General features: G+C 39.5%; 1 protein-coding gene across 3 annotated transcripts in view; it reads right to left on the minus strand.

Annotated features, from left to right (window-relative positions):
* Positions 1 to 24,146, minus strand: part of LOC145978338 (serine/threonine-protein kinase 11-interacting protein-like) — a 53,788-nt gene that overhangs the window by 19,658 nt on the left and 9,984 nt on the right. For 2 of the 3 annotated variants that reach the window (XM_083110922.1, XM_083110921.1), the window contains exons 4-12: positions 23,695 to 23,854; positions 20,675 to 20,800; positions 17,024 to 17,404; positions 11,391 to 11,493; positions 9,096 to 9,270; positions 6,121 to 6,271; positions 4,614 to 4,790; positions 2,263 to 2,367; positions 306 to 447 (exon numbers count right to left, since the gene is read on the minus strand). In XM_083110922.1, coding sequence (XP_082967048.1) covers positions 306 to 447; positions 2,263 to 2,367; positions 4,614 to 4,790; positions 6,121 to 6,271; positions 9,096 to 9,270; positions 11,391 to 11,493; positions 17,024 to 17,404; positions 20,675 to 20,800; positions 23,695 to 23,854 — 1,520 coding nt within the window. The remainder of the gene's footprint in view (positions 1 to 305; positions 448 to 2,262; positions 2,368 to 4,613; positions 4,791 to 6,120; positions 6,272 to 9,095; positions 9,271 to 11,390; positions 11,494 to 17,023; positions 17,405 to 20,674; positions 20,801 to 23,694; positions 23,855 to 24,146) is intronic. The other variant, XM_083110923.1, reaches the window with a different exon arrangement.

A 24,146-nucleotide genomic window follows, 5' to 3' on the forward strand; every position in this document is an offset into this window, starting at 1 on the left:
CCCTGCATGGTTGGGGCATCTAATTTTACATTGTTGCATACACCGATGTATTGCCTGCAAAACAAAAGTTATCCGAAGTAGATTGGTCCCATAGTGCCAGAGTTATTACAATTTTTCTCCATTATGTATACGAATTCAAATTTCCCGCTCAAAGCCTCGGCGATACTGGGCTTACTTTCATCAGTACGCACGGCGTACTAAGGGTTAAGGAAAAGAACGTTCCACTCACACTGAACTGAGTAGAAAAATGCAAACATACATACGCACGTGCACAAAGTGAGTATGTAGTACCCAAATGAACCAACCTCTGCTGATCATCGATGGCGACTGGTAACACCTCAATGCTGCTCTGACTGGGGTTGCTTAGGACTTCTATGTCACTGTCTGAACGCTTCACCAGCCCTACCACACTGGACTCCATGGACTTCGCCAGAGAGGTGGCAGAACCTACATGACAGATAATCAATCATTTAAATTCTTGGCAGTTGTCTGCTACAACATTTATAATAATAAAATAGTCATAAAATTGTACCTGGAGGGATTAACAAAAGGCCTTGAAATATCCAGAATTGCGTGTTTCTGATAAACACCTTCTTTTAAAAGATTGAAATGTCAAACTTGTTTTTTAACCCCTACATGTAGGAATTTTATTACTATTTTGGTATTGTAAACAATGAATCTAATATGTAATAAAGCACAATATAAGCATTAAAATTAAATTTCACTTTAATAATATCACAATACCTAGTCTCATTTCATATCTACATTACTGTAGCAAATGTGCAAGCATTTTGTTTATAATAATTATTTTAACTCTTAACTGTGTATCATGCAGAAGCGCAAGTGAGTAAGTGGAAGATGTGATGGGTTGGTATAAATTACTATTAATACAAATACATAATACCTAAGTTAATAATTGTACATTTATATCATGTGAAGTGTCAAAAAGAGATAATTTCATATTTACTAGAATCATCTTTACTTCTTTCTACAACTAAGTTACCTCAAATACACAAAAATATTAAAACTGATTATGCAAGTGGAGGAAATTTACACAACAAAGAGAATAATTTTTACACCCAACCATGATTTTTTGTTAGTTGCTCCAGATTAGTACTGGGATGACTTCTATCGTCTTTTATTATTTTATAAATTGTCAAAATAAAGATTCACATGCATGATATTAGTGATTCAACTTATCAAGTTTTACGAGAAAAATGTCTTCAAACAAAATAGCATAAAGAGTCTTGCAATTAACTTCAATAATTGGAAACCAATTTTTGAACATAGATTCATTTTCGAAACATGAGATGCTCAATTATGGAGCTGCAAAACTTTATTTTATTGAAATAAACTCTATGTTAAAAGTTGTAAATACGGAGAAACTAGTACTCACTTTTATCCGCGAAGCTGTTTTTTCTTCTTTTTCGATTAATTTCAGTGGCCACTGCCACCATCCTCGTTGGAACTTGCTGCGCTGTTGCTTGGCTTCGCGGATAAAAGTGAGTACTAGTTTCTCCGTATTTATATACTACCGCGTCTCTCTTTTCCCAATCATGAATTAAAAGTTGTATTATCAATATGTACAACTTTTCTGTTTAACGTCTTTGAAGAGTTTCAAAATCCATCAAAATTAGAATCATGTTAACTGAAAAATTATTTCTGAAGACACAAAAATACATTAGGAACAAAATCTGCAAATAATAATTGAATAATATAAAAAAACATAAACTTTTCCGAGATAAAATTCTCCATTGCTATTTTCAATTAAATATTTACCATTCAAGATTAATTTGTTTATTTATTCAGTACAGTTCTTGCATACTTTCCATGTTTTAATTACTCATTTTTATAAAAGTGTTTAAAATGACATTTATACTTCTGATTTTAAAAATAAACTATTTTACTTCTGAGATTAGCTTTCTCATCATCCTAACATTTCTTATGTTTATTTTCATCTGCAATTTTATATCTGTGCTTACCAGTATGAATAAAAATTTGATAATGGCATATTTTTATTAAGAAAGATAGAAACGTAGTAGCTACATGGTTACTTTGTCAGACACTGTAGCTAGATACTTTTAGATCTCATACTCAACAAACTGGCAATTTAAAATTATGGCTGAAATTGAAGGTTGAATGAAGCTGTGAATCTAACAAATGCAGGCATCATATGCTACAGGTCTGTTAGTAGAGGTACAAGGAGTTACACTAGTGCAAAGGAGGTTAGTAAGCGTCTACTACATATGCTAGGTTCCTTACACACGGTCTCAGAAGCGTGATCCTGTTCCAAGCTGCAGGCAAGCTCGGCTGCATGAACGTCTGCCACCACGTGAAGCATCTGCACGGCCTCTGTTCCTGGGGCTCCTGCAAGTCATGCAACATGCAGCACTCACAGTTAGTGTCTCGGTGTTAGCGCACACACACTCACATTTATCACCATCATTTTTAATAATAAGCATGCCACACACAAAAAAAATTGTCAAAATAAAGTGACCAAAATTTTCACTTGTTCTTCCTTCATACTTGGCATTTTCGATTCAAAGCACAATTACTGAAACTGAAATATCTTTTGGACTTCAGAGAAACTGTGGTTGCATTAGTTGTAGGGCTCAGTTAATATGTATACTAGTAAATATTGGATAGTATTTATCACAGTTAACACAGAATGTTTCAATAGATGCACCACCCTAATTATGATCACTTCCAACATTAAAACTGGGAACGATATTTACATGGGGTTTTCAGCATCATGTAGCCTCTTCAGTTGTCATATTTTAACAGCCCCGTAGTTACACATTTTGGCATCCTACGCAGGATTGTGGTTTGGTGATCCCCCACCCTCCCCCTGCACTACCAAGTACAGACATTTTCTTCTTATGCCATGGTTTGTAATATTTACATCCTACAAATTTTGAAATAAGGAAGCAAAGAAAATCTCATTAAAAATAATATACAAGGCTCATTCAATATATAACCAGAAATATGATGTAACAAATATTTATTACAAGCACCAAAAGAACTACAGTTTTTCTTGTATGTACGCATTGCTTGCATTGTAGAATTATTTTCCTGTAGTTTACGGTTATTACAAGCATAAGAAAACAGTTTTTTTTGTTTTTTTACATTTCAGGAGAACACACACTCCTGTCATCAGACATTTATTTTCATTTTGACTAAAGATACAGTTATAACTTTTCTAACGTCGGAGCGGCTCCGGCGCCCACCCAGCTTCGAATGACATGGGTACCTGGGGGAAACCCTGTGGGGGGGGGGGGTAAAGGCGGTCAGGAGCGTGATGCTGATCACATCACCCCCACTCACGACCGGATCAAGAAAGTGTGGGGCGTTACCCCCACACCCCCATACGCCTTCATGGCATGGTGATAAGCACAGGGGAGCACTTTACCTTTTTTTACAGTTATAACAATGGTTAGCAATTTTTTAAATAAAAAGAATCCGTTATATAATGGATGTTGTCAATGTTACATTGTTGTAATATAGCAACTTAACTGTGAAAGAAGCAGTCTTGTTTTATTTTTATTTCAGATAAAAAATTTCATATTAATGAAAATGGTAACATAGATCCAGCATGGAGTTTTCTTTTTCACAAATGGAGTAAGCCACCATCTTTCAAATTTAATGTAACAGAAAACATCAAGAGACTTTGTGAAAACAATGATGACTTTGAATTACCTGATGATATTTGGGATTCATAATTTTAAATAAAAAAAATAATGTGATCAAATTTTTTTTATCTGAAATAAAAATAAAACAGACTGCTTCTTTTCACAGTTAAGTTGCTCTATTACAACAATGTAATATTGACAACATCCATTATATAACGGATTATTTTTGTTTAAAAAATTGCTAACCATTGTTATAACTGTATCTTTAGTCAAAATGAAAATAAATGTCTGATGAAAGGAGTGTGTGTTCTCCTGAAACGTCACAACGAAAAACTGTTTTCTTATGCTTGTAATAACCGTAAACTACAGGAAAATAAAAGAACTACTGTACTATGTTTCAATGCACGTATGCCAGCGCTTGATAAGGGCATTGATTCCACAGGGAAAAAAAACTTTTGAATGCGTGCATAACCACTCATGCACCGCTGACTGGTCTTAGTCGTCATTCTGGAACCTCGATCCACTTAGTGCATCTTTCAGTGGGCCAAAGGTGTGGAAATCGGAGGTGCGAGATCAGGTGAATATGGAGGGTGGGGTAAGCACTCAAACTTTAGGTTCTCGATGGTAGGCAAAGTGACACTGGCAGTGTGTGGTCTCCCATTGTCATGGAGCAAAAGCACACCAGTGGACACCAGAACACATCATCACCTTCAATCGTAACAAAATTATAAGGAACACAAGTTCTAGTGAATAAAACAATCTTTTTTATCGGAAAATTTCTTCCTTACCGAATCTATATTAATTGTACGGTTATCCATCAAAATTTGGGCCTATGCTTTTACATGGCTTTAGAACCCCCTTAATGTAAAAAAAATAAAAAAAAATAAAAAATGAAAATTTGCTTTCATGTAGAACACTGGAGTGATCATAGTCCTTGGAAACAAGACAAAAAGCACTTATATCAATGACTTCCTCCAATCTTACCTATGCTTGACTGCGATGGTGAATGTGACAGTGCACCCGCAGGAAGCTGCAGTTTGCTCGGCTCCACAGACTCAGTGGTCACCACGATTTTCCTCTCCTGCGAAGGCTCGGGAACATCCTCAGTCTCGAACACGTAGGTGCTTCCACACATTGGGCAACACATCTCAGAGGTGCAACCTTCAATGGGAACGACAAAATACCAAATAATTATTTGTGATCACTACTTTGGATAATGCTTGTAAATATGGTGAAATATTTAATGAGATGTTTCTATGGGTGGCAATCGAAAGTTGACTGATATTATATCAAAGTTATATAGGCACGCTAAAATGCAGTGACCCAAGTACTGTTCCTCGTATTCTGTCATGTTTTATTCATTATTTAATATTACAAAAAGTTCATTCCACTTGAGTTTGAGTTTTGTTTTAAGTCCAATTTATGCACAGAAAGGCTAATCAGGAGTAGACCTACAGTTTAAAGTGGGATCCGAACAACTATGTGCCTCCTCCAGGTATATAACCGAGGACCCCTTCATTACAAGGTGACGACACTACCACTGTGCCATCGAGGAGGCCAATGCATTCTGCTCATTATAAGTGATGAAGTTTTATGAACTTCTTATCTGTACTACCAGAGCTTATGGAGTTGAAAGAAGAAACCAGTATGATGAACTATGCAGAGTGTCGAAATGGATACTTGATGTCTGGTTGTTTATTTGTGATAAAGCACATGCTATCATAGTTGCAGGTATGTTATTTGAAATAACTTCTTATCTTCAATTTCTTTTTCAACATCATTGGATCTGGTAATACTTATAAAAAGAAGGAATGTAAAACTAAAACTATAGAGGTTCAGAGTGGGGATAAAGCAATGGGCTCCACACATTCACGATCTCAGTCATTGCGAAGGTTATGTGATCAGCACCATGATCTGGTTGTAGGGGTGCTACCAGTTACCATTTTATTAGAAGCTGGGTGAACCTCAGAGCCATCTAATACAGGGTCATGCTTCTAAAAATATTTATCTGAGATCACTTATACCAGGACCTGGGTGATATGCCCTGCCGACCGGATCACTACAGTTCAACAAGGATGATTGTGCTGTTTACAATATTAAATAGTAATAAAAGTATTAGCCAACGCAAGCTATAACACAGAATCTTGTTTTAATTGACAAGTATTCTCCAATCTGAACCCAAGTTAAGAAATATTGCTTAAATAAAGAATAATGATGGTCATGCAAAGATAAGACTCTACACATCTTTAAACTAGGCCTTCCCGATGGCACAGTCTTGCCTTGTAATCTAGGGGTCCCGGGTTTGATACCAGGTGGTGGCACATAGTGGTTCGGATCCCACTTTAAACTGTAGGTCCAGTTCTGATTAGCCTTACTGTGCATAAAGTGGACTTAAAACAACAAATCAATCAAACATCCTTAAACTCTGATAAATGCTTGACAGGAGGCTGGAGTGGAGATTTAAGAACAGGTAAATATGCACTAGTAATACCTGCTTTCTCATGATCACTCAAGTCGACCACTGTCTTGGGGCCAATTTCATGTGAGAACTGAGCAGAACACTTCATGCAGCGGAATACTCTCTGGTTCATGGCACACAGAGGCCGTGACTCCAACACATCACCAAGGATTTTAACCAGTTTCTGAAAATACAATCAACATATTTTCACTATTTTCTGAAAGTACAATTAACACATTTTCACTGGTTTCTAAAAATACAATCAACACATTTTCACCAGTTTGTGAAAATACAATCAACACATTTTCACCAGTTTGTGAAAATACAATCAACACATTTTCACCGCGGTGGCTCAGTCGGTAACGCGTCTGACTACCATGCTAAAGGTCCCGGGTTCGATCCCCGGCCGGTTCAAATCCGGGAACTTTTCTAACGGTGGAAGCGGCCCCGGCACCTACCCAGCGTCGAATAACATGGGTACCTGGGGGAAACCCTGGGGGGTAAAGGCGGTCAGGGGCGTGATGATGATCACATCACCCCCACTCACGACCGGATCAAGAAAGTGTCGGGCGTTACCCCCACACCCCCTATACGCCTTCATGGCGTGGTGCTATGCACAGGGGAACACTTTACCTTTTTTTTTTTTTTTTTTTTTACATTTTCACCAGTTTCTGAAATACAATTCACACATACCAGTATGCACAGCACACACAAGTTGAAAGATGGTTGGTTACAGCATTCAAGTTCCATTAAAACATGTTATGACAACACCAATCAACCCCAAAACAATAACATATGTTACCTTGCAATATATCTATGTTCTCCTTAAAGGTTTGCATAACCACTTTTTGTAGATGCAAAATATTCTAATACAGTTATTTTTAGTGGTTTTTATTTTATCTGCGACGTTTCATCCTGTTTCCCAGAACTTTTTCAAGTTTACACCAAGATACTCACACGGCTAGTCACTCTACACTTCTAAGGAATGAATAATGTGTGTCCTTATTTCCTCCTAGGCCAACTGGTTTTCCACCTTGCAGGTGTCATAGCTGGCTGTTTCTCCCCCTCACCTCCATCCTGTGACCTGCTCTTCTTGTCTTCCCTCCCCCTCCTCATTCTGGTGGCACTGACCTTCCCTTTCTCCAATAACTGGTCTGGCAAGTTAAAATCTTTCATTTTTGTGCAGAAAATTGAAGGTGGCTCTGGAAACTTAACCAATTTGCATTCCACATGCTTTTTTTATTAGTTTCACCCATTTCCCCTTCATTTTTGTTCATTTTCTCTCCCCTGCTTATGCACATGTGCTTTGTCTCTGCCACGTTTCTCTCTATTTCAATGGCAATGGCAGGGGTATATGAAGTAGAATGCAGTGGATGTACAAACAGGAAGAAGAATCAACGAGAGAAGCAAAGAACATAGGAGAGACATTAAAGACAAAGATCCAAGATCAGCATTAAGTGAGCATATGTTGACACTTGGGCACAGGATTAAGAAAGTACAAATGAAGGAGAAAAGATTAAATTAAAAAAAAAAGTGGCAGAGACAAAGCACATATGCATAAACAGGGGAGAGAAAATGAACAAAAACAAAGGGGAAATTGGAATGAAATCGGTGGAACTAATAAAAAAGCATGTGGAAAGCAAGTTGGTTAAGTTTCCAGAGGCACCTTCAATTTTCTGCACAAAAATTGAAGATTTCAACTTGCCAGACCAGTTAAAGGAGAAACTTTAGTGACTGGCAACAGCCATTTGGGAGCTCATTGCTATAGACTCTTATAATTACCGATTTAAAATGTTCTATGGGAATGCACTGTATTAGAGTCCTGCAGCGAGAGGATTTCACGCGAGTGCCAAATAGTTTGCACAGACGACGCTGTATAGTATATAGAATGGAGAGCTTCTTCACTCGAGCGAATAATGCTTGAACAAGCTAAACGAGCAGTATACAGTCAAAGCGCAGCAGTACACATATGACCATCATTTGTCTGTGGTAGTGGGGCCTCAAATATGGATCGCAAAGTGAAAGACACAGTGAAATTGAAACTTAAGTAAACATAGTCATTATCTCCATGTTAAAATGTAGTTTAGTCTGTCATACAAATACATAGTGATATATGAAAATGAACTAGATGATTATGGGCTGAAACTACCAAGGCAGATATTTTACATACAGTCCAGCCAGGGAAGGGAAAAATACCTGGAAAAGTCTATTCCAAATGTGAGACTGTGAAACAGGTAGAAGCACCAGCCAAACTACGATGTGACATTTCGTTTATATAGATTTGCTTGTTTTTATTTTCATTCTGAACCCTTCCATAATTTGAAACATATCTCTACTTACTTCACAGCAAACAATTTTCACAGAACCCTTATCTTTCCAAAATGTCATTGCTACAACAGACCTCCAGGTACCAGACCGGAAACCTGAGCCTTTTGATATGGGCCAACTTTAAGCCAAAAGGTCGTAGAGACACTATCATGGCAGCGACCATACCTTCATATTTCTACTTGTAACAACTATTTTGAAGATTGTGAGTCATTGCACCACACAAGATTGTAATTTTTAACTTTACTAAGAAGTATATAACTCTACATATTACACTCCACAAGTGAGTACAAAAATGAAAACTTCACAAGCTCTAATGTGCATCTCCGCCATATTTCTAGCGCCAGGAGTATGCACGGCTTCAAACAAAAGCTCATTGTTTTCAGTCTGTAATTAGAGGTCTGTGATCTTTGCAGTCACCCCTATTTTGACATTGAACAAGACCAGTTGGCGCATGCGCACTTCCATGGTTTCGGCGAAGGCAGCTGGACTGTATAGGTGTGCATGATTATTGTCACATTAAAATGATGTTCCATTGTATATACTTGAACGCAGCATATTCAAGGGTGGGAGACTTGGACGATTACAAGCAAGCAAAAGTGGTACTCTACACTGTATACTGAATTGTACAGAATGCATTCCTTGGTAACAGCACCTATTACACGTTAAGGCAAGCAGCTCACCTGAGCATCCTCGTCCTGCATAAGGTAGACCCTCTCCTGCCGATCCATCCGCACAGTGTCAAATGTCAGCTGAACTGTCACAGGGTTGTTCTTCATCCTGACACAGCTCTGAAGACTCTCCATTTCCCAGCTCACCCTAACTCTTCCACTTAGGCCATCCCGCTCCTTGATGTGGCTGCAACAGTTCAGAAACAATTTAATATTCCTTCACAAATGCACTTGTTATGGAGTGTGTTACAGGTGCATACGCATTCTGAGATGAAATTCATCCATACCTAATGGCAAAGTTTGTGTTAAGTCCACTTTTATGCTCACAAGGTGAACCACTGCACAGTGTGGCTCCACCAGGGAGGAAATTAATCTGAACTCTTTATTGTTCATATTTTTTGCAATGTAAATAAAGGACAGCATACAAGGAATCAGTGTCGGACCTGCAAGGTAACCAGGTCAAGAGAAAAGATGTAGTTGAAACAAAATAACATGGCTCCCTAACCAATCTTGAAATAAGCAAATGGAAGAGCAGGAGTAGTATAGGAGAAGTGGAAAAATGAATGCAGTGGCATATTTTGAAAATTTGACCTGGTTTACTGCAACAATTCTTTTTTATTGTATATATTAATTAATTACGTATAATAGAAATAGAACACCAATGTGGGCATGCAAGTAAAACAAAAACAGTGCTGGACCTGCAAGGTTGCCTGTCAAGAGAAAATATGTAGTTGAAACAAAATAACATGGCTCCCTAGCCAATTTCAAAAATTTCTATATACAGGGTGGTCCATATTGATGGGACACATTTTATTTTATATTTTCAGACAATAGGAATATTCTAACATTGTTCAAATGCAGTGTATTTGGAAGCCAGAATTTTAATTCATTCTTCATTTTATTGTTACACTGAATTATGCTGCTGTGGATTCCTGTTGAAATTACTTATGTTGTGGAAGAGTTCTTCACTAGTGGATGCTCCATCATTACAGCCCAAAGGCAATTCCGACAACATTTCAAGAAACGTGCATGAGACATCTATGAGACATCTAATGCTGACAAGAAACCTTCATCTGGGTTACCTCAAACATCTCGTACTGCAGAGATCATTGAACGCTTGACGAATACAGTTGAGCAAAGTCCCAACCATAACGGTCACTGATGAGAGCTCCAACGACATGTTAATCATGTTTTTTAATCCCTAACTGAAGCGGCTCTTTCTTACAAAATGTGGACACAACAAGATGTGTCCACTTGTCTCACAGGATTAGTGCCAATAAGAATCCTTCGAAACCATTTCCCTGGTCGCCTCATTTCCAGATTTGGCGATATCAATTGGCCATCCAGATCACCGGATCTAGCCCCACAAGACTACTTCCTGAAGGGTTACCTATAGGAAAGGCTGTACACCACGAGACTCCAAACAATTGCTGAACTGAAAGGAAATATCCGGAGGGAGATGGAGGCCATTCGGGCCAATTTGCTATGATGCAATATGACTTCGAGATGGAGCCCATCTACGGGATTGTCTATCCAAATGACAAATATTATTGTAAACTCCCATATCTTGGTTATGTATTGCACACAGTGATTAATAAAACTGCTTGTTCCATTCCTAGAAATTTGCATTTTAAATGTGTTCCATCAATATGGACCATCCTGTACATGAAAAAAGTTGGTTAATCGGTGGGAATCAGATTAATATGGGAGAATACGCCACTGTAAGAATGAGATGTGGAGACTTATTGGATTGATTGGGGTGGAATTTGGGTCAGGCTTGCTCATATGACTTGTATGAAAGCCCTCACCTGGCATTTGCCTACACCTGACGATGTAACCTGCTTCTGTTCCATGTCTCTACAACATTAAAGAAAAACAGAGTTGCAGGACACACTTACAGGTGGCATGAGCTCCAGAATCCAGACATGCTAGGATGTGTGAAACAAAGGAAGAACAACTAAACAGCACATAAAACTTACTCAAGATAAATATAACAGATAGCTATGGCCCTCCTGTGTGTTTTTGACAACACAACTACCCAAAGGGTACTGTGGAAGCTAAAGAACTAAGATTACATCAGTCATAACAGTGTAATATTACATTCTCAGAAGACCATCGAATGTAAGTGAAAAACGCAGCTTTGACCAGGATTTGTACCCAGGCCTAGGAACTGCTGACATCATCTGTGTCTCAGAGGCAAACAGATCGTGCTGCAGTTACCAACAGAAAAAACTCCATAGGTAGAACAGTGGGAGCAAAAGATCCAGTAAAACCACGACTGGCATAGTATAAAAAAGCTTAACTAACCTCTCAGTAACTGCAAGCATGAGTTCTTCCACACCATCTACTTCCACTCCGTTCAGATTCCCTACCTCCCTCTGCACAACGTACAGATCCTCCTCTCCTTCATCTGAAATAAAGCAAAGCAACCACTTCAAGCATTTGGCACGCAGCAAAAATAACTTCACTCCATTACTACATATGACAATTTAATAGTCTTACGTAACCACAAAAGTAGTGGAAGGAATTCTGAGCAGATGTCATTTTCCAGATTTTGGTGTAGCGGTTTTCGAAAGCTCAGCAAACTTGACAGTGTATCAGAAGTCGCAAGAATGCAATCAGACAGCAGTATCACAGAATAATAGTTTTTCTTGTATGTACGCATTGCTTGCATGATAGAATTATTTTCCTGTAGTTTACGGTTATTACAAGCATAAGAAAACAGTTTTTTCTTTGTGACGTTTCAGGAGAACACACGCTCCTTTCATCAGACATTTATTTTCATTTTTTTGAAATAAATGTCTGATGAAAGGAGCGTGTGTTCTCCTGAAACGTCACAAAGAAAAAACTGTTTTCTTATGCTTGTAATAACCGTAAACTACAGGAAAATAATAGTATCACAGAAGCAGCAATAACTGTGGTGCAGAAATTATTCACCTCAACTTGATGCACAATGCAAAGCATGCTTCGTTTTGTTATATTTGACCTTCCCTGGTGCCAGCCAAAGGTCCAACTGAACCTTAATGAGGAAATTATATGAGGATAAGAGTGACCATACACACCTTTTCCCCACTGATATTCTTTGCAAGAAGGTGATGCTGAAATTAAATGAACTGTGAGGGACAATAAATATTAACTCACTGAAAATGGTGAGCATGTTCAGTAGTTGATTCACGATATCACAATCAATGGTTCCTGGTTTCTAGTGCCCCTTTGTTAATTTCATCCAAACATAGCAATTACCTAATATAGTGGCAAAAAATAGTGCAAAATAATAAAATTTAAAAAATCAACTAAAACAAAGATAAAATTATTTTTATTTACTCAATATCTGATGCCACACAGAAGAAAATAAAAGTTAACTTTACTTAAAGAACCAGGAAGATCAATAATATTGTTTAAATACATCATGTAGGTACACTGTCAAAGTATGTTTAAAACAATTATCCAAAAGAGGCACTAAATAGAAGTGGAACTTGAACCACATAAACAAGGATCACTGAGAATTGAAGCAGGTTCACTGAAACGTTAAGAAAACTAAATTACTACAAGAGAAGCACTATTTTACCAGGTTATCAATTTGGGTATGGATAAAATAAAACATTAATAGAAACGTAAATGTGGTAGTAGGAAAATTTTCATGTTGGTGTTTTCGTGCATGAAACATGGCAGTTTTGCTGTGGTGTGAAGGCAACAATGAAGTTTGAACTGATTCGTTATTTTTAAAATGGCATTTATGAACCAGCAAGGGGCTAAATGTGTCCTTTGGTGTTTTAAGTGTGAGAGTGTTACACAAGTCCAACGGGAAAGTACTGAAATACGATTCCATACTATTGTGGTAAACTCAAAATCACACAGGCTTTCGACAGAATCACCCCAGAGATGTTACACCAGACGTGGAATGAATTGAATCACCGTTATGATTTGTGCAGAGTTCGCACTGGAGGCCATGAAGATGTCACGGTATCTAGTGACATGTGAAACGCAGTTCGATATAAATTATTTTTTGTTTATTGATTCATTTTATGCACAAACATGAAAGTGTGAGGTTTGATCTTATTTTGTGAATAAACTTGTATCCGAGCCAGACGTCGGAAGCTGGGGACGGGTTTTTCTTGAGTGACAGCCGCCGCTTAGAACATGACATATTTGCACCAACACGGAGATAAGGAAAGATTATTTTCGCCGCTACCGGGCTCGAGTCGCAGCGGGCGTTCGAACCCATGTTCACGGATGACCAGGAAAACCAGCTGGAGCTCAAGCCTGCAAGGATCCAGGACGCGTCGCCGACCGCGCCTTTCAAGACAATGGAGAGAGGTCATTTCCATCCCTCTGAAACAGAAGCCAAGCCACTAGAGCGTCCTTTTCAACGGAAGAATTCGAATCTCTTATATATAGGCAGTACTATGATTCCAGACACAGTTTTTACCCGGATTTCACAGAGAGAGCATCTCCGCGCTACACTCTCACGTGATCATTGTTTTGTGTCCGTGGACTTTGTTTCCTTACGTACCGTGAGCGAATCGTAGATAGAGGGTTACCGGTGTGCGCCTTATTTTGGTGAAGATTACGCGGTGATTTGTTTTTTTGCCAAGCGTCAACTACATAATTATGGGCGGCTAAAGGAGATTGAGAAGGGAGTCTGTCGACTTCCCTGACGCCCGCAACGATGCATCGCCATCTTCCGATGAAGCCAGTCAGCCAACGCCAAAGACGACATCAAAGCCAAACACTGCCCAAAGCCCGAAGGACGTCTTCAGAACGACGCCGATCGAAGCCCGCCACCAGAGAGAGAGATTGAAGGACGACTCCAGAACGACGCTTCCAGAACGACGCCGAATCGAAGCCCGCCACCAGAGAGATTCCGAACCGACGCGTGACCACGTACACCCGACGCTAGTGACAAGAGGAACGCCCGAAGTTCTGAGGGGGTGCAAGTACACCATATCGTCGCAATTATTCTTTGTCGCGATCGACCTCGGAGGACAATTTCGCCACAAAGGAACCGTGTGCAAGTCCCGCGTCCAGGAGAGATGAAGGACCACGCCATGTAGCAGAGTCTGGTACAGTATACTTCAGAGGGTCTCATGTACATGTAAACGTGCGCCGTTATTATCAACACCATACAGTTAACGCCGACGTCTCACTTATTTGCAAAGTTACTCAGGAAAACCCAAACCTAACTTCCGCGCCTAAAAATTGTTTTGGTATTGTTATAAAAAAGGGTAATTTCATGTTCAGATGTTCTAATTTAATTGTCTGCATTCAGGGTTAGAAGCTCCATTTCATTTCTTTAATATTTAGTATAAATTGTCAAAGTGTGCTCCATTTTTTGTGTAACCGACCGCCCCGTCGCGCCATTTAATTTGTCAATAGTTGACTGATGAGTCCTTTTTAATTGTGGAAAGCGTAGTTGTTTTTATTGCAAGGTCGTGTGCGTGAAATAGTATTATTTGTTGCATAGTGGTTTTTAAGGTAATTTTTGCTCGCGCCGACGATTGATTTGTGTATTCCGGCAGCTGGAGCCAATTAAGTTTTTGCATCACTATGTAATTGTGTAGTTGTTCTCATTGGACGAGAGAGGCTGATGTGTATTACCCCCGTCCGAGAAACTTGTATAATGTCGTGCTTACGACTGGGTGCAAACGTTCATTCGAACGAAAGATTTAACCACGCCGACCCAATTGTCTTAGTTAACCGCTTTCCGAGGGCTGGCACTTAAGTTAATTTAAAAGAGCACAGGAGCTGGCAGACAAATGCCCTAAATTCACATAAAGGTTTAAAAATTAAAAGGAATGATATGTTAATGAGATCCATGATTTGTATCCATACTTCACATGTAAAAATACCTCAGGTGTGTGAAAGAGAGATAGAGTGAATGTTGTGAGAGTGAGGAGGCTTTGTAAACAGTTGTTGATTGCAATATTTTTTTGTTGTTACAATATATATTCACTTTTTTACCGTTCGTCAGTGTTGTTATTTGACGTTTTTCAGGTACCGGATATTATGCTATTAGTGTGTTATGAATGTTCGAATCTACATATCAAAGGTAAACAAAACAGTGTAACATTTCAAGGTATTAACCTCCGCCTCGCAATAGTATGACAATAAACGACCGTCTCAGTACCGAACTTGATAACTGGACCGTGAGTCACGACCGGTTTCCCGTACACATAACGACGTTTGGCCCCGTACCGGGGTATGATTGACACGTCATTTCGGGGACCGTGAGTGCACTCGTTACAAAGAAAACTTAAAACTGTACCAAACTGTTAGTAGTGTATAAAAATAAATACTCCCACCTTTCATTCTTTTGTATACAATATTTCAGGTAATTACATTTGACCAAAAAAAATTTCACATCCTTTTTTTTTTATCCATACCCAAACAGATCAGCCTGTATATTCAAAACAGCAAAGTTCATAACTGACATTTTGTTCTATATTTCATAAGGATTATGCAACGTCAAATGGAGGTCAGGTGCAAGTGGAGAATTAGAATACACCATTTTCTCAGGATTTGAACCTCAGAACCTGAGATCTTGTCTATTGATTGATTTGATGTTTTAAGTCCACTTTATGCACAGTAAGGCTAATCGGGACTGGACCTACAGTTTAAAGTGGGATCCGAACCACTTTGTGCCTCCAGAGATCTTGTCTAATATCTGACATTAACATAAAACATTAAAATAAATGCTGACCAAAGCAAAATTTATAGTATAAAAATATACACTAAAAATACACTAACAGGGTCTTCTTCAGACGAATATTCACAATAAATTCTTAAGGGTGAAAACGTTACATTTTTAGTGTATATATTTTATACTATAAATTTTGCCTTGGTCAGCATTTTAATGTTTTATTAACATGGAAGCAAGGCTTAACAGTGTTGACATTCACATGTGAACACATGGTGACATCTATGATGCACTGTTTAGTTCTAGGTTCTACATATTAATCCTGTACACGACATACTTATTTCATTTCATAATTCATCCACATTGCAGATATTCTTGTACATTGCGTTTCTACCTCTTATTGACTGATTGAGTGATTTGGTTTATTTTACTTTGCTTTTATGCCACTTTTCACTAATTGTGAAGATGAGGATGAGTGATGATTTGATTGACTGACTGAATTTTGTTATTTTACATCAATTTTCTGCCACTTTTGGCTAATCACAACAATGAGGATGAGTGATGATGGGATATTCACAAAGAACACCCATGCCCAGGCCAGGATTCGCATTCCACCAGGTCAGCAAGAATGATTGATGAAATTGATGAAGGGACACTCAGAAAGAAAACATGCCCAGGATGGGTGTCATGGTGTCATAGCATGCTGCGATAACAACTGCACCATGGAGGTTGGCTACCTCTTTTCATGTTAACTGTAATGATGAGAATGATGATTAGATGATGCCAATAAAGAGATCGATACCAAGACTATAACTCCAACTCAGAGCCTTCAGTTGGGAGTCAATCACTGAAAGCAATTGTTTGAGTTTTGTTTCAAGTCCACTTCCTTGCACAGATAGGCTGATTGGGTCTGGACCTACAGTTTAAAGTGGCATCCAAACCACCATGTGCCTCCACTGAGTATCAAATCAGGGACACCTTGATTACAAGGCAACATCACCACCACTATGCCATTGGGTTGGCCCCTGAATGCCCTTGCCTCAAATTCATTGTTACAGTGAAGCTAATTATTGAAGCTTTCCTGGCAGAGAATCTCTCGGAATATGAACCAGAACTGTTCCTAACAGACCTCACCTTCAATAACTGATCGCAAAAAGCCTACCTGGAACTGACATGGTCATTGTCCCAAGAGAATATCTTCATTCCAAGTGGCGGGAGAGGTAGAAAAGCAACAACAGACACACAAGCACAAAACATGGGCTACAAGGAAGAATTCTGGATTGCAACACAAAATTTCTCATACCCTCCTCACACTCCTCAAGAGCTTCTTCCGAAGGCTGTGGGGACAGAGTCTTGCTCCCGAACAGGCTGTCCTCGGAGCAGGCAGAGTCTGTAATCTTCGGCAACTCCTCGGACTTCGAAGCGCTGGCATTCTCAGCTTCATTCTGATCTTCTGCTTTGCTCTCCACTGTAGTTTCCACCTGAGCCTTGCTGGCTGCCTCCTGCAGCTCGTAGTGACGCAGGATCTCCTCTAGGCTTGGCGTGCCTGCAGGGATCACTTTGTCCAAGCCCAGGAGGTCCTGCACGCAGCTCCCTCCTTTGCTGTGAAGCCAGTGCTCCTCCCCGAAAGCCTCCCTCAGAGCCTCCATCTGTTTCTTGGTTTCCAGATGCTCAGCAGGGGATTCTATAAAGGAAACAGGATATTAAATAATAAATTATAGTGCCAAATTTTTTTCATAAAATGAAGTCAAAAAGGTATATGGTGTTCTGATCGCCCCATGCTCCTCAGTGAAACTTTATAAATTTTCATAATCCTGGTAGAAAGTATAGGTATGATATACAGATGGGGACAAAATAATACGAAAACCTATGAAAATGTACGCCACATTTCACACCGGCAGTACAGCAGCACCACCTGGCACTGAAGTCTGCCCCTAGTGGCTGTGAAGGGGAAGGTATTAGTCTGTCAACAGCAGTCATTGGTGGTACATTAGTCTATCGTTTGCTCTCAAGAGACGCTGCAATGTCAGACCTGACAGAGTTCCAAAGTGGAGTGCAACTGGTACACCACACTGCATATTCTTAAGACAAAAGAAGGCAAGAAACTATGGTAGCAATACAAAATCGCAATCCATATCAAGAGTTCAACACTGCATTTTAATGCTTTGTTCTGGTTCTCTTATTAAATGACTATTTTTTTAAAAAATTACACCTAATACATCCTCCTAACCAAAATTTTACTTACAACAAGGAACTGGATTGGCAGACAAAAATGTTTTCAGCATGATTGTTGGAACACGTTCAGCTGGAGCCACAGTGAAGGAAACCGCAAACCTTGTGGGATGTGCAAGGAGAACAGTATCAGCCGTTATGACAGCGTACACAACACAAGGTGAGATGGCATCTTCAAAGCACAACAGTGGTTATCCGAGATAACATCTTCAATGAACAGGGATCTCCAGGATCCCATTTCAACCAAAACTGTCAAAAGGGAACTCCATGCTGCAAACATTCATGGCAGAGTGGCAACTCGTAAGCCGTTGGTGACATCACGTAATGCTGTCAAGCAACGCCAATGGTGCAGAGCTCACAGCAGTTGGTCCCCACAACAGTGGCAACAAGTCGTCTGGTCTGATGAATCAACATTCATGTTATTTAAAACCACCGGCATGTTTATGTGTGGAGAACATCCCGAGATGCGTTTCATCCTGACTGCTTCTTGCCGACTGTGAAGCATGGAGGTGGGTCCATTATGGTATGGGGTGCGATATCTTGGCACGGTGTGGGACCACTTGTTTTTCTGCATGGGAAGATCAACGTCAATCACTATTGGAGCATTCTGGGGGATCATCTCCATCCTTTTGTCCAGACTTTATTTCCTGGGGAGCGGCCGATTTTTAAAGACGACAACGCTCCTATCCACACTGCTGGGTCTGTCCAAACATGGTTCGAAGAACATGACGATGAAATAGGACATCTTGAATGGCCTCCCCAGTCTCCTGACTTGAACATTATAGAACATTTGTGGGGATATTTGGAGTGCAAACTGCATGCTCGAAGTCCGCTTCCAGCCACACTTTCGGAATTGGAGACTGCTCTGGAGGAAGAATGTCTCCATATTCCTTTAAACATTGTGCATGACCTCTATGCGTCCATCCCACGTCACATACAGAGTGTACTTCAGTCATAGGGTGGTAAGGTAAAGTGCTCCCCTGTGCATAGCACCACGCCATGAAGGCGTATAGGTGGTGTGGGGGTAACGCCCCACACTTTCTTGATCCGGTCGTGAGTGGGGGTGATGTGATCAGCATCATGCCCCTGACCACCTTTACCCCCCAGGGTTTCCCCCAGGTACCCATGTTATTCGACGCTGGGTGGGTGCTGGGGCCGCTTCCATCGTTAGAAAAGTTCCCGGATTTGAACCGGCCGGAGATCGAACCCGGGACCTTTAGCAAGGTAGTCAGACGCGTTACCAACTTAGCCACCGCAGTCACAGGGTGGTCCAACCCCATATTAATAAAGATTTTATTTAATTTCACAGGTGTTTGTATTATTTTGTCCCCCATCTGTATATCTTGGGCTGAGCTGATGGTGATGTATTGGTATCAGCATTGGAAAGCATCAGTTGGAATTTATTTACCGATACCGGTCAGTACTTTCCCGGCATTTTGGTCTTTCATGGGCTCAGCAAGATTTTTGTGGAGTCCGATTATCCCGGAAATGATGCAAAATTCGATGTTTCATTTTATTTGCACCAGTTTTGTGTAAAAAAAAAAAAAATTGTGATAACATAAAATTTAATTAATAGTCTGATGAAATTGTTGAATATTTTAAAGCAAACATCTTGGTAAATTGATGCATATAATTAGAGTGAAATACATACACACTAATATTATCAATATTTTGGAAAAGCTTTTAATATTACAATTTTCAAGCATCGGTATCAGCTGGAAACAGTGAGAGTATCTGCATCCGTATCAGTTTAAAGCAAAACAGGCTCAGCCCTATATATATATATATATATCACTAGTACCTCTAAGATATTTTGTGAACTCTACTAAATGTACACAATCTTAACATATTATAATCAGGATACAGGAACAAAACACAAAAGAACCTAAAACAAATTGTTGCAAAGTGCTATCAATGTTTCAAGTATATTTCATCCATGTTGTTAAGATAAGGATGATGGATAAACACACAGTGCTCCTGCTTAGCTTTGTGAGTATTTGTTCCTGTTATAACTTGAATAAAGGTGCTTTTTCCGTCATGAACAGTTTCACATTTGAAGTTCACACTAAATGTGTAAGCTACAAGAATTCTGGGCAAGTGTATCAAGTTTTAACTATATATTCAATAACAATATTACTAATACAACTTACCGAACTTTTCAGTATAAGAAGAAGTAAATATATTACTTGCAAATAAACTTTTAACCTACTAACAAAACTTAAAGCTGGTGACAATACATATTTGTTTTATTTACCTATCGATTGTAATAAGTGGGAGAGTGGGAAACATGAGCTATGTAGAACTAATAAAACACTGTATTTTACCTTGTAATGACCACAACTTTTTAACATTAATTTCAAGAGTTCTGAAGGAAATAAAATATACTTTTTCATTTTGTTCTCTTCTTAACTCTTGATAAAACACACAGATGAATAAAGAGGTTTAGTCATGACATGAAAAATGCAATTCTTATTAGTTCTATCATCATTGTGATTACACAAACCAACTACAAAATATAGCTACTGCCATTAAAAAGGTTTATTTTCATAAACAATTGTAATGAACAAAACTGTAGTACAGTGGCATTTAAAAGTATTAAGAGCAACTTAATATGTCAAACATATTCAGGAATTGTAGTAGGGAGCTAAAACATTCCTCTTAGGAATGCCTCCATTTAAGTGTCACAAAAGCAATTTATGAGACAGTTTGCAGGAACTCTTACCTATGTTGGAAGTGCCTGGATCCTCTACTATCTTCTCTGCATCTTCATCCGGATTGCACTCTGCGATCACAGCCTTACGCACCTTACTGATCTTCTTTCCCCTTTTTGGTGCCATTCTGGATGATTCTACACAAATGGAAAGGGCACTGACAAAACTTTTGCTGAATACAAAGTAATGGGGACCAACTAATTGGTACACAGTGCTTGTTAGCTCTTATTGTTTTATGCTCAGATAAGTTAATTGTGACTGGGCCCACGGTAATGTATGGCAGTGGTGTATCCTGGTCTGGTATACCGCAATCATTCTTAATTACTGGGAAAAAAATAAGGTACGTGGGGTGATGTGAAGGTATAGAGGGCTCCACACATTCTTGATCTTGACATAGTTTGTATGATGTGATCAGCACCATGCCCGGCCACCTCTACCCTCCGCAATTACATGAGGCTGAGTGGGCCTCTGAGCCACGTAGAAACAGGGAAATGGCTGGAAAAATTCCTGGTCCAGATCACCTGGCAGAGGATTCCAACCTGGGTCTTCTGCATAGTAGTCAGATACTCTATGAACTGAGCTACTGCAGCCCTGAATTTACTGTATTTACTTACAGGGTCTGTATTTTAAGTAATGAGAATATTTTTTTTCTGCCGCGACTAGATGTCAGAGTGCACTGGGAGCGGTTGGAGTCGGTAGTGGGGGGGTGTGACCTTGAAAGCGCTCCAAGCGGCAGTTGCCTGCTGGCATCCGTTGAGGCATGATGACGCGTGGCGTGGACGTTTGCAAAGTAGTGTGTGCAAGAGCAAAATGCAGCAAAGCATGGAACAGCGGTACGCGATCAAATTGTGTGTGCGCCTTGGAAAATCTGGTGCAGCAACGCTGGAAATGATTCGGCAAACATACGGCAGTGACAGTTTATCACAAGCGCAAGTGTTTTGGTGGCACAAAATGTTCAAAGAAGGCCGGGAGAGCATGGAGGACGAACCCCGCGCAGGGCACCCGTCAAGCTCAAGAACCAGAGACAACGAACAACGTGTGCGAGATTTGCTGAACGCGGACAGGCATGCTGAAACGGCAGAGCCGCATGGCACACTCCGCAGTCGGCTCGACCAAAAAAGGCGCGCATGTCCAAGTTAAGAATCAAAGCATTGCTGATTGTGTTTTTTGACAAGAAAGGTGTAGTCCACGCGAATTTTGTGCCTGCAGGACAGACAGTCAATGGCTCCTTCTACGTGGGGGTGTTAAAAAGGTTGAAGAGACGGGTCAACCGAGTGCGACTAGAAATTGCCGCCGATTGGAAGCTCCATCATGACAATGCGCCATGTCACACGTGCTTCGTGGTTAGAGAGTTCCTGACGAAATCTGGCATCACAACGATTCCTCAGCCTCCCTACAGCCCCGACCTTGCCCCTGCAGATTTTTTCCTCTTTCCCAGAGTGAAAACAGCCCTCAAAGGACACCACCACGGAACCCTGGATGCGGTCAAAGCAGCTTGCACGCGTGCTCTGAAGGCTGTTCCAGTTGCTGACTTTCAGGGAGCGTACGACGTGTGGAAAATTCGTCTGCAGAAGTGTGTTGACACTCAAGGGGCATACTTCGAAGACTACTAAAGGTTTGTAGCGATGTCTGTAATAAATTGTGTTTTCTGGATTTATTCTCATTACTTAAAATACAGACCCTGTATTTACACATCTATCTAGATAAATTAGAAAGAACAGAAATAAAACACCTAAGCAGGCATACAAGTAAAATTTTCCGACAATTTCGATATTTTTCATAAATTTCCCTTTTCACCAAAAATTAGACCTGAATTTCCTTTCATGTAGCAACACTGCTTCTACCAAGCATGGCACAGAAACAGAAAGAAACACTCAGGCTCCATATTTTTAAATAGCTACTCATTTCTCTTCAGCTCCCTCATCCTCCTGCATACAACTGGGGTAGAAACCCGATCAACAGGCTGCGTTGGAGAATGATCAGTGGCTACATAAACCAGTCTTTAAGTTCTTTTTTTAAGAGGTTTGTTCACCCTTCCTTGTGACAGGTTGAAAGGCCAGCACAAGAAGTTCCATGTAGATTTTCCGAGAAATGCTGGACAAACCTCCCTCCTGGGAAGCAGATGTTTTATGTGATGGTATCGGCCGATACCACAGTGACTTGTTTTTATTGTAAGTGACAGAAAATATCTCATATATAATGATGTGATATATTATATCATGATATGTCTCAAACGATTTCCCATATATTAAATAAAGCTAAAGGTGTAAAAAAGGGGGGGGGAGAAAAATCTGTTTACTGCCGGAAAGGGTGGAAACATGGAGAATACATATCCATTCTAACAACACATTTATATTGTTACCAGAACATTAAGTTTATTCCTGTGTAAAGGGGGTCCATCTTTCTTCTCAAATATTTACAGCAGAATTAATCATTTTTCCATGAATTGCATAACTCACAGGATAATTCAAACTTCAGAAAGTGTCACGTTAGTAAATAAACTCTAAATTTCCTGTTTAAGAGTCTATTTCGCATAATTTCGTGACAAGACAGGTTAGGAAAATACACATCACACCTTTCAGAAACATGAAAAATTAACGTTACAATGTGTTATTTCATGTTTTCATCAAAAACGAAATATGCATGCCTCTAGGTATTACCTTCAGGGTGAATCATTATAATATGCACTGACCTCCATGGCAGAGTGGTTATCACAGCATGCAACGACGCCAAGGGTACCAGGTTCCAATCCCAGTCTGAGCATGTCTGTTCATTGTGAGTGTCCCTTCATCAATTACATCATATCATCACTCCCATTTGTCACAATTAACCAAATGTGTCAGAAAAGCAACACTCAATATAAAAAATCAAATTAAATCATAGTATGCACTGGTCTACATAACCCTAGTCTCCCAGAAACAAAGAAAAATTGTGATATAAAAAAAAAGGCTTTATTTTTAATCCTGACTTTCAATTTTGCACATGCAAGTAACAATATATTTTAGCACTACAACATTGAAAAATACCTTACCATTCCCAGAATCCGATATGAAGCTCCCGTCATATGAAGCAGAACTAATAAAGCGTTCTTCTTCGGCTGAGGAGGAAGCGACCGTTAACTCAACAGGGGCAGGAGCTGCTCCAGCATGGCATTTTTCCTTTTTTGACAGACACATTCCATCCAATAGAAACTAACAAGAAGAAAACACCATTTTACACAGGATTCAGTAACTAACTGAACTAGAGAAAAAATGAAATTTATTGCATACACAGTGGTTGCTTTAGATATCAAAATATTTCATGTTTATTTTTTGTTTTAATCATCAGTAACATTATGGAGAAGAATATTCATATTTTTTTTATGATGTTTCCTTCTCAACCCCACGTATCATATCTGCTCCAGAAAAAAAACATGTTGGTTGCAGGTTGAAATTCACATTGGAAATAGTGCACAGATTAAAACTATATCAACTTTTCTGAGCA

This window comes from Lepisma saccharinum, chromosome 24, assembly GCF_977018435.1.
Source record: "Lepisma saccharinum chromosome 24, izLepSacc3.1, whole genome shotgun sequence".
Lineage (NCBI taxonomy): Eukaryota > Metazoa > Arthropoda > Insecta > Zygentoma > Lepismatidae > Lepisma > Lepisma saccharinum.